Source organism: Carassius auratus, linkage group LG28B (assembly GCF_003368295.1).
Source record: "Carassius auratus strain Wakin linkage group LG28B, ASM336829v1, whole genome shotgun sequence".
In the NCBI taxonomy this organism is placed as follows: domain Eukaryota; kingdom Metazoa; phylum Chordata; class Actinopteri; order Cypriniformes; family Cyprinidae; genus Carassius; species Carassius auratus.
In genome coordinates this window covers 7,859,068-7,871,133 of record NC_039293.1, presented here as the reverse complement: position 1 = coordinate 7,871,133, position 12,066 = coordinate 7,859,068, and the positions used below count along the sequence as shown (strand labels likewise).

At 39.2% G+C, this 12,066-nt stretch overlaps 1 protein-coding gene across 1 annotated transcript; it reads left to right on the top strand.

The window, feature by feature from the left end:
• Positions 1-329: 329 nt before the first annotated feature.
• On the top strand, positions 330-10,274 carry LOC113067356 (interferon-induced very large GTPase 1-like). The gene is made up of 3 exons (XM_026239711.1): positions 330-469; positions 705-3,379; positions 4,178-10,274. The coding sequence occupies exons 1-3, from the start codon at positions 370-372 to the stop codon at positions 9,413-9,415; spliced, it is 8,013 nt and encodes a 2,670-aa protein (XP_026095496.1). The 5' UTR covers positions 330-369; the 3' UTR covers positions 9,416-10,274.
• Positions 10,275-12,066: the final 1,792 nt, after the last annotated feature.

The window sequence follows — 12,066 nt, the reverse complement described above, 5'->3', positions numbered from 1 at the left end:
CACATACAGTATGAGTAGGGCAAACAATTATGCTGCATGCTGCAGTTACAGAATGGAAGCAGACATGAATGAAACCATATTCACAAGATAAAGATGAAATCTGTGTTTTATTTAAGCTGAAAACACACTTAAGGCAAAGACTTTTGTAGTCTTCTCATGACAATATCATGAAATGTTTACTAGCCTCAACAATGCAGAATAGATAAATAAATAAATCAGATATAAATGACTACTATCCTAAAAAGTGTAGAACGGCCCTGGTACAAACTTATGTTTATTCTTTCTTCAATCTCTTTTAATACATTATGTGCAACTTCACATTAACTGTAACCTCCCTAACTCCTGTTTTCTGATCTGATTGTGTGTAGTATGGAGTCAGTGGGAGTGAATCTGATTGAGACAGCTGCTCTTGGGAGACCGTTCCAGCTCGGCATGCTGTACGACTGCAGAAAAGATGAGTTAATAGCAGGTACCAACACAGCCTTTACACGGAGATGCTTAAAGAAGATAATAACACTACCATCTATTTAATACAAGTGCATAATCTAATAAAAATAACAATCTAAACTAATAACCCCATAAAAGACACTTTGAAATGGAGAAGGAAAAGGTCAAAACTGTGTGTGTGAAAAAATAAATGTGCACATGGAATAAAAGATTTTATTTATACAGCTGTTTAGTTAAAACACTTTTTCCTCCCACAGGAATCAGATTTTGGAATAAAGAACAGATGGAGCAGAATATTTGTGCTCGTCCCCAGATTAATACAAATTTCACTGTCACAGCTTCAGACTCCATTAAAGACAAATCTAAGTTACTAAATATTGAAGGAGCACTGAACCTGAGTGTTTTAGGTGGACTCGTCCAGGTTAGTGGAGCAGCAAAGTATCTCAAAGACACCAAGACGTCTTTCATCCAGCAGAGACTGACTCTACATTATCATTCATCCTGCGAGTTTAAAGAACTGACCGTGAATCAGCTGCCTCCTGAAAACATTCCTGATGATGATAATGCCACACATGTAGTAGCAGGAATCCTGTATGGAGCAGATGCCTGCTTTGTGTTTGACAGACAAGTTTCTTCAGATGAGGACAAAAGCACAGTAAAAGGAGAAGTTAAAATGGCTGTAGAGAAACTGATGGGTATCATTTCTGCAGATGCAAATGCAAATGCTGACCTGGACATGAATGACATCGAGAATACTGAATTCAAAAACTTCACTTGTACGTTTTATGGTGACTTCCAGCTGCCGTCTAACCCAACCACTTTTGAAGATGCGATGAAGGTTTTTGCTGATCTTCCAAATCTTCTGAAAGATAACCAAAAGCTGGCGGTTCCTCTGAGAGTTTGGCTTTATCCTCTTCACAAACTTCACTCAAGAGCTTCAAAACTTCAGAAAGACATCAGCATGGATCTAATCCAAGAAACTGAATCAGTGATTGAGAGTTTAAATACAGCTGAGATGAAATGCAGTGATCTTCTGGAAGACTCTCCTGCTGCAGCTTTTGCTGCATTTCATGATAAAATACAGCAAATGAAGCAGAACTGCTACAAGTACAAGTTGAGACTCATGAAGAAGCTCTGCTCTGTGCTGCCAAACATCCGTGGAGACGTGATGAAGGAAACAACACTGAATGATCTTCTTCAAGAACACGAAGAATCTCCATTCAATGATAGTGACCTCACAGAATGGCTGGAGGAGAGAGAAAGAGAGTCTGAGATCATTAAATCAGTCCTCAGACAGCTGGAGGATTACGGTGCACAGGTGGAAGACAACATAGATGCCATCATGATGGATCTGGAGGTCGGGAATCTGGTCAGTTACACGTTCACATCTCTGGACTGCTCAGACATCATCCTTCAGAAACAAAAGATCTATCTGAGCTCTTCAACAAAAGAAGAAAAGGTACAGATAAGCCCTGATATCAAGCAAAAGTCTTGGCTCACTGCCAAGATCCAGAAGACCATGAGGAGAAACTTGGAGATATTTAAGAGCTTGATTGATTCAAAGGACTGTAAACCTGCAAAGTTTATCATGTCCTCCAAAGAAATGGTGAATAATCCTGGTTCCTGTATTCTTCTGTATGAAAGTGAACGTGAAGAAGCTGTGTGCTTTACTCCTCCATCACAGCCAGTCTGTCCGGTCACTGAAGAGGTCAAAGGTCAGAGTGTGTTCCTGAAGGTGGTTCCTCCATCATGTCCTGCTACAGTGGAGCTCAGATTACTGTATAAAGTGAAGCAGGACTCAGTCTGGAGATCTGAAGCTGTGCTGAAGGATCAACACACAGTTACTCTGACTGATCTGAGATCAAGAGCTGAGTATGAGATCAAGTGTGCAGCGCTGGGGAAACTCAACTACACCAGAGAGAGTGACGTTATGCATGTAAGGATCATTGAGAAGAAGCTCATCACAGCATTAGACTGTGTCATTGATAATCTGAGCTTCACTGAAAACAAATGCAGTGAACTGTTGACAGACCCCAGGACAAACACATTTAGCACATTTCACAAGAAGATTGAAGATATGAAGCGATTCTGCCAAGAATACAGACAAGATTTCAGTGTTAAAATGCAGTCGCTGATCCGGTCAGTTCAAGCATGTGAAGAAGAGACTTGTGCTTTGACTGATCTTCTACAAGCTCATGAGGAGTCTCCATTTAACACACAGGATCTCCAGGAGTGGATCAGAGAGAAAGAGAAAGAGTTAAACACAGTTCATGAGTTTCTTCAACAATTACTGGACTCTGGAGCTGAAGTGAAATTGAGTCTAGACACAGTTTTGTCAGATATTAAGGTGGAGAATGTGGTTTGCTACACGTTTAGTTCCCTTGAGCAGACAGACAAGCTGCTTTCTGAACAAGAACATTATCTGAAAGCTCAAACAGTGGAGATTAATCCAGGAACATCTCCTCAAGTTTTGACGTGGCTCACTGGAAACATAAGAGAGAAAATGAGAGAACATTTATTCGTTTTTAAGGAGCTGATGACATCACATGACGGTCAGTCCACTACATTTATTGTTTCCTCACAAGACCACCAAAATCATCCTGGTTCCTGTATTCTGCTTTATGAACATGGATGTGAAGACGCTGTGTGCTTTACTCCTCCATCACAGCCGGTCTGTCCGGTCACTGAAGAGGTCAAAGGTCAGAGTGTGTTCCTGAAGGTGGTTCCTCCATCATGTCCTGCTACAGTGGAGCTCAGATTACTGTATAAAGTGAAGCAGGACTCAGTCTGGAGATCTGAAGCTGTGCTGAAGGATCAACACACAGTTACTCTGACTGATCTGAGATCAGGAGCTGAGTATGAGATCAAGTGTGCAGCGCTGGGGAAACTCAACTACACCAGAGAGAGCGACGTGATCACAGTCTCAGTACAGGTAAGATCATCATCCCTCGAATATCTGACTGTAGTGATCGAATAGAAGTATATGCAGCTTTTTGAGAGTGAGTAAAAAAAAACTGACCTCCTCTTACTGTGATTTTACACTTTAAATGGTAACAAACAAAAAAAAGTTGGCTTGAGAAAGTATGACCAGAACGTTTGAAGAAGTTTAAAGAAGTTAGAAGTTTAAAGTAGTTTAAAGTTAGATTGATAGATTAGTTGAAAGAAAGAAAGATATATTAGTTTGAAAGAATGATAGATGGATTAGTTTAATAGAAAGAATGATAGATTAGTTCAAAAGAAAGAATGATAGATTATTTTGAAAGAAAGAATGATAGATTAGTTTAAAAGAAAGAATGATAGAAAGATTAGTTAGAAAGAATGACAGATTAGTTTCAAAGAAAGAATGATAGATAGATATATAGACTAACTATTTCTAGCATGATTACCATGTTGCTAGCATGTCGTTAACGTGTTTCTAACATGACTAGCATGCAACTAGCATGTTGCTAGCATGATAAGCATGTTGTTAGCATGATTAATAGCATGATTAGTTGCTGAAAGTCTGACCCGAGTTTGGAGTTTGTAGGGATAAAGCTCTAGGAGGAGTTAGAGTTGAAAAATGTTGGGTCAGAAGAATAAGAAGAAGAAGAATAAGTTTAAATGGGACTTCAGTAAGTTGGCTTTCTCAAGCCAACTTAATAATAGTCAAATGTGTCATACAGAGCAGTCGAGGCTGAGTACTGGAAAGAGACTGATTAAAATGCATTTTTTTGTTTTGTCTATTAATCAGAGAGAAAACAAGGAGTCTGGAACCACAGAAATCAGAGCAGATCAATATTTACAACAGGAAAAAACTGAAAGAGGAAAAACAGAGCATCTGTTTCACAGACTTCATCTTCATATAAATCACAGACTGAGAGCCACAGATGTTCTTCAGATAACTGAGCATTCATTACAGTCTCATGAGTCTTGTGCTGAAGAAGAGCTGATTCAGACTTACATTCAGAAACTACTGATGATGAACTACAGAGCAAGATACATTACAAATAAAGAGATCAGTGAACCACATCACACACAACAAAGAGACAGTGACTCACCTGAAGATGAGGGAGATATTTTTGAAAGCATGTATTTATCGAATGAAGGAACCAGTCAGTGTGATCTCATTCACCCGATGGATGTCCAGATGGCCGTGTTTCATTGTGCTGATGCTCTCCTGAAGCAGCTGATGGTCACTAAACTGTCCCAGTGTCAGTTCGCTCTTCCTCTGCTTGTTCCTGATCCATTCACACGACAGATTGAGTTTCCTCTCTGGACATTCAGACAAATCAACAAGAGCTGGAAGATCAGAAACACCAGCAATCAGATCATCAGTCAAACCCAGCCAACCTACAGAGCACAAACTCCAATGGTGTTCTTCTTCAGGTTCGGCTCTGTGTCTTCATCCAAGTCTCATCTGATGAACTGTCTGATCAATGAGAAACACAACACGTTCTTCCACAGAAACTGTCCCGGCAGCAGCAGATCCAGAGTCCTGATGGACGGAGTGGTGGAGATCTCCTGGTTCTGTCCTTCTGGATCAAATGATGATAACTTCACTGAGTGTGTAGCATTCTGTAATCTACACGGAGATGCAGGAGAACATGAGAAACAGCTGGAGATCCTCACAGACATGAGCTCAGTCAATGTTGTTCTTCTGCCACACCTGGACAAGAATGATAAAAATATGATAATACTTCAAAATCTCTACAAGCACTCTAAGCCACTCATATGTGTTCTCACTGAGGATGAGTCAACCATCATTGAGACACGGAAAGGAAAATACAAGATCGGTCTGAAAAACAGAAATCAGTCAGAAGTATCTGAAGAGCTCAGAAGAGCTATAAATGATTGTCTCTCAGAATCCTCTCACACTTTCAGACTTGAAGATGTGTCCAAACACTCAGACATCAGAGTAGATGAGGAAGATGATGATGACTGCAGGAGAGGAAGAGCAGCAGCACAGCAGATGATGAGTTTACTGAAGAAGAAAGATCTGACAGAAATCAAAGAATCATTTCTTCCTCATCAGGGGAAACTGTGGCATCAGTGGAGTCAGAAGAACAGAGAACTACATCAACCTCGAGGAGATGAAGGAGAAATGGAGATGAAGAAACTCCGTCAACAGCAGCATGAATCTGACATCAGTGAGTTTATGAAGATCTTTATTAAAGAAATTAACTCAAATACTGACCATAAGATGTTTTTCCTCAAATGGCTCAGAATCCTCCTAGATGAACATACATCAGCTGATCTTTCTGCTCTACATCACAAATATAATGAGAAGTGGTCACAATTAATAAAACTGAAAGAGAACAATGATAAATCTGAACATCTCAAAGCTGCACAAACTGAACTTGAGAGAATATCTGAGGATCTTCAGGCTGCAGTCTTTGGTGTGGAGCACATCATGAGGGAGATGGCTCAGATCTATGAATCATGTTCATCTGTGCAGAGAAACAAGAAAGACCTGCAGGTTCACTTCTCTTCTCTCCCGAGTCTCGCAGCACAGATGATGATCTCTGGATCTCCACTGGAGCTGATGGATGGAGATGCTGCTCATGTTCCTGTGATCTGGATCTCTGCTGTTCTAGATCAACTCGTCCAGAAACTGGGAGACCAGAGAGTCTTTGTGCTGTCAGTTTTAGGGCTTCGAGGCTCTGGGAAATCCACCATGATGAACGCCATGTTTGGACTCCAGTCTGCTGTCAGTGCTGGAAGATCAACCAGAGGAGCTTTCATGCAGCTGATCAGAGTCTCAGACCAGATGAAAACACAGATGAACACTGACTATATTCTGGTTATTGATACTGAGGGACTTCATGCTCTAGAACTGTCTGGAAGATCAACAAGACATCATGACCATGAACTGGCCACATTTGTTGTAGGTCTTGGAGATCTGACACTGATCAACATCTTTGGAGAAAACCCATCTGAGATGCAGGACGTTCTTCAGATTGTTGTTCAGTTCTTCATGAGGATGAAGAAGGTCAGACTGAATCCCAGCTGTGTGTTTGTGCATCAGAACGTGTCAGACGTCACAGCTGGAGAGAAATACATGGAGAGAAGGAGACGTCTGCTGGAGAAACTGGATGAGATGACTAAACTCGCTGCTAAAGAGGAAGACAGTGATGCTGAGTGTTTCAGTGACGTCATTAGATTTGATGTTCAGAGAGATGTGAAGTATTTCTCTCAGCTCTGGGAGGGAAACCCACCGATGGCTCCAACAAACCCAAACTACTGTGAGAACATTCAAGACCTGAAGGAAACTATTATTACTTATGTCTCAAAATCAGATGGAACGAGGGTGAAAGACTTCAAAGTTTGTATTAATGATCTCTGGGAGGCTTTACTGAATGAACAATTTGTCTTCAGATTCAGAAATGCTCTGGAGATCTCAGCTTACAGGAAACTGGAGACAGAATACAGGAAGTGGTCCTGGAGTCTTCACAGAGCCATGATGGAAACTGAGAACAAACTACACAACAGAATATTAAATGAAGCGATTCATGAGATTGATGAAACTGATCTTCACAGAGAAGTGAAGAAGACAAGAGAAGAAGTGGAAAAGTCAATGTCTGAATTCTTTGAGAAAGACAGATATAAAGATATACTGATTCAGTGGAAAACATCATTTGAAATCAAAATCAGAGATCTTCAGGAAAACATTGTGAGAGAAACACAGAGAAGATTAAATGAGGTTCTTCAGCAGCGACACCTGAAGAAAAAGATTGATGCTCTGAGAATACATCATGAAAACACTCTCTGTGAAAAGAGCACAGAACTCGCCTTAAAACTCAGAGACAGAACAAATGATGAAGAAATAATGAAGAAAGAGTTTGATGTGTTCTGGGAACAGTGGATGAAGAAGATCAACAGAGACACTCCTGCAATCAGAGACATTGATATAATGAGAGACGTGAGAGAAATACTCAGTAACAGCTATGAAAGTGTTTCTGTAGATCACTGGACAGAGAGCAGGGATATTTTATCTGTGCAGAGTTATTCAGATTATGTGAGGGTTAAGAGATCCAGTGGAAGTACAGGAGCTTTCACAAATGCCTACAGATCAGCTAGAGAGGTGTTTGGTTATATCCTGTTTTCAGAGGATGAATCTCAGATCAGATCATTCGTCACAGATGTTGTTCAGCAGACAGACAGAATGATTCAGTCATTTAACATCTCAAAGAAGGGCTACAACATCAGCTGCCTTCAACAAATCACAGATTACATCAACACAAGAGTAACACAACATGAGGAAGGACGAGTGAGATATGTGTTCAAGAAAGAGTTCTTCAGGGATTTGGTTCTGTCCATCTGTGAGAGAGCAAACAAGAAGATCACTGAGCAACACACACTGTTCAGAGAAGACAATGATCCTCTTCTCTATTTGAAGAAGAAGAGAGAGGAATACTATAGTATTTTCCAGAAATACTGTCATGGAGCCACATCAGCTGCTATGTTTGTAGAGATCCTCTGTCAGAAACTGAAAGAGCCGATTGAACAGAGCGTCTACAAGAAGACTGCCAGAGATTTAGCTGATGAAATAAGATCAAACTGTGAACCACTGAGTGGAAACAGATCAAATCTGGAGAAATACATCCTGAAGAGACTGGCAGAAGAAGAGGACTTCAACAAATACATGAACTACATTCGTAATCCCAGAGATCACTTCAAGAGTTTCATCAGAGATGAAGTCAGTCGGTACATCACTGATCAGTTCAGTGTCAGTGTTTTACCCAAGATGAACATTATACTCCTGGAGCAGAAGATCATGAGAGCAGCTCATCAATCTACTGACCGTGTTCAAGAGAACAGAGATGAATCTACTGAAGGTGTTCAAGAGAACAGAGATGAATCTACTGAAGGTGTTCAAGAGAACAGAGATGAATCTACCGAACGTGTTCAAGAGAACAGAGATGAATCTACCGAACGTGTTCAAGAGAACAGAGATGAATCTACTGAACGTGTTCAAGAGAACAGAGATGAATCTACCGAACGTGTTCAAGAGAACAGAGATGAATCTACCGAACGTGTTCAAGAGAACAGAGATGAATCTACTGAACGTGTTCAAGAGAACAGAGATGAATCTACCGAACGTGTTCAAGAGAACAGAGATGAATCTACCGAACGTGTTCAAGAGAACAGAGATGAATCTACCGAACGTGTTCAAGAGAACAGAGATGAATCTACTGAACGTGTTCAAGAGAACAGAGATGAATCTACTGAACGTGTTCAAGAGAAGAGAGGTGAATCTACTGAAGATGTTCAAGAGAACAGAGATGAATCTACCGAACGTGTTCACGAGAACAGAGGAGATGTTGGTTTGTGGTTGAAGAGTTTCACACAGCAGATCTCAGATGATCTGATCTTCTCTGAGGAACACCTCAGTGGAGTCAATCATGATGATGTTGATGATTTCAACCTCCTAGAAGATGTGATAAAGAGAGAACTTCCTGCTGTAATGTCTGAGATCAGCAGGAGATTCAACAGAAAGACATTTGATGAAAAACTTGACCTCAGGTTCAGACCAGATGTTCTTCAGATAGATCTCTTCTGTCAGTGCTGTTGGGTTCAGTGTCCGTTCTGTGGAGCCACCTGCACCAACACCACAGAAGACCACCCTGGAGATCACAGTGTTCCCTTCCACAGAATGACTGGAGTTAATGGACATTTCTACAGAGGAACAACAAACTTGTGTATTAACATCTGCACATCAGATGTAGCAAGTGATCAATGTTTTTATCTCGATGGATCAGATGATAGAGTCCTCTATAGAGAGTACAGAAGAGCAGGAGGAGATTATGAGAAGTGGAGCATCACTCCTGATCTCTCTGAACAGATCTACTGGAAGTGGTTTGTGTGCAGATTCCAGAGAGATCTGGAGAAACATTATGAGAAAACATTTCAGGGGAAGGGAAAGATACCATATACATGGAGAGAATATACAAAACATGAAGCCCTTGAGAGTTTGGAGAAAAACTTTTAAAATATATAAACTTATAAAGCAAAACACTTTAAAAACAATGCTTCAGAGTCTTTTAGCCCTAATGAAACTTGTTTGAGAGAAATCAAACTAATCTAGAATAAATAAAAAAAGATATGATATGATATGAATATTACAATAATGCACTTAGTGAACCAGGAAACTGGTGGTTTATGTGACGCACTGATTAGGGAAGAAGTCTTCTACTTTTACTTCCAGGAGATAACATGATCATATCAAGCCCAGAAACAAAAGGAAACCGTCAGCTTCTGTTCTGAGCAAACATGAGCTGCTGAGATCTTTCATTGTCCACACGCCTGAGGAACCGATACAGAAGAAACAGAGCATTTCATGCTACATTAAATACACTGCTGAGTGTTCAAATTCTGCAAAAAAGCATCTGACAAATGTATAAATGTTGCAGAGCGTCCCTGAGCTCAGGAAGTGAGTGTTTACTGACTCTCTCTGAAAGAAACAGTCTTTCTCTCACCTCTGAAGATGGTCTCACGTCTGAACGGAAATGAAAGCATTAAAGCTGCATTTATAATCTTTGTGATTGTTTCATGTATAAAACAATTTAGGTCATGTCAAGTCAAATCAGAAGATCATGCTCATCATCATTTCTGTGTTTTATACTGTATGAAAACAGATGACTGTAGTATTTACTCCATCATCAGAATCACAGAAGATCTCATGATTCAGATTCACACAGTGACATGATGATCACACAACAAACTATTCTATTATATTATAAAACAAGTGATTTATTGGAATGAACATCTAAACATTTATGGAAAAATGTTAAAAAACGATTAATGAAGCAAGCATGAATACAAATATTACATCTGTTCTGTTTAACAGACAAACCTGGTTTACTTCATGGATGTTATATTCTTTTATTGAATGAATTATTTGTTAAGCAGCTGTTGAGGATAAAACATTTAATCAGAGACAGTGAACACACATCATGAAATTAATAAAGATGTATTAAATAAACAATGGAGTTTTGGTCCTTTTTGTATCGACAAATTATTAGGCAATTGTTTTTATTTTTTAATTTTTAAGCAGTAGGTTTAATTTTGAAATAGACTGACTATAATTAGTACAAATACAGCTTGTTTGGGACTTGACAACTTTCACCTTAGTTATCAACACGTTTATGAAGATTTACAATGGTTTTATTATAGTAAGAGTGTATAAAGTGTTTATTTTGACGTATTTGATACAAATCTATGGTAAAACAATGGTTAGTGTAGCAAAACTAGGCTAATTTGTGGTTATCATCGTTTAACAATATTAACCATATTGTATTATTTATTTACAGAAACAGCCTAAATTAAACTTTAAGATTCAAATTCATTTAAGATTTCTTAGTTTCTTTCTTTTCATTATATTCCAGCGAAACATTAGGCCAAGAGTTTTACAATGTGTGCTTGAATTATGAATATTACTTCTGACAGCGAGATTTGGCATCGTCTGCTGGACTTCAAACACCAACAAGACTGAGAAACTCCGATCAGTAAAACACTCCGCATCAATAACATACTCTGTCACTATTTCAGCCTCAAAGCCCAGTGAGCTTCATCGCTCCCTACATATACAGCTCAGATCTGAGTGGTTTATTAATATGAGAAACATCATCTGTGATCCAGTCACACAAACAACCTTCATTCACTGAATACATCCCAAAACAGACTGCTTTTATCAGTGTGAGTAAATCAAGTCTGCTTTATTTCTATAGCGCTTCTATAGCTACAATACAGAGAAGAGTCACTGTAGTTAACAAACTATAAAGTAACAATTATAGTGTTTCCTTCAAAATGTGAATATGATAATGACCTTTGTCATGCAGAGCTGTGCTGTATAACAGTTGTGAAAACACCATTAGTAAAAAAAAACATTAGTTTTTTTTTTTTTTACTTAATCACGAAGAACGATATAGGGCTAAAGATTAGTTTAAACATGATGATTAAGAGAGCTTGCGTCTCGTCTGTATTCTCAAACATCATTCATCTGTTTCAGCTCTTAAATGAACGACACATCACATCAAAGTGTAGGGAGACCGGGGATGGTTGTAACACGGGGAGAGTTGTAACACTACCAATTCCATGGATCAGGGACAAGATAGGAGTCATGTGACAATTTCAGTTTCATCAGGCTTCCTTTACAATCCCACATGGAGGTTTTCCAGTCTGTGTTGCTATCTCTCCTGAAGCTACATCAGAAAATCTAATTCTGAGGTTAGAAAGTAAAAAAAAATAAAAATAAAATAATATTTTTTTGTTTAGTACTTCTACCGTTGTAGATAATGTTGTATGAGTTATATCAGGTCAAACTGTAGTTTCTCTAGTAAAGAGAATTTCAATTTCAAAGCACCTTGCTAATACAGCTTGCTAAACAATGGGTGACAGTGAAGGGGTAGGTTGTAACACGTGTTTTGAAAGTGTTACAACCATCCCCTTACATACAACCAAGAACATTTTTGTGATTTTAACAATACTACAGAATGCCTAGAACTTGGTTGGGAAAAACAGATATTGGAGTCGATGCTAGTCTTTTAAAAAGAGCAGTAGAGAAAGTTTGGAAAGGAAAGTCTGTTAGGGCAGTGGCAAAATCCCACGGAATCTGCCATGTAACATTGAACAGATATTGGC

Excerpts from the sequence above, each read along its gene's own strand:
- LOC113067356 (XM_026239711.1), top strand. The coding sequence starts at position 370 with ATGGAGTCAGTGGGAGTGAATCTGATTGAGACAGCTGCTCTTGGGAGA. Across the intron at positions 470-704 it reads AAAAGATGAGTTAATAGCAG|GAATCAGATTTTGGAATAAA; the intron begins GTACCAACACAG and ends TTCCTCCCACAG. Across the intron at positions 3,380-4,177 it reads TGATCACAGTCTCAGTACAG|AGAGAAAACAAGGAGTCTGG; the intron begins GTAAGATCATCA and ends TCTATTAATCAG.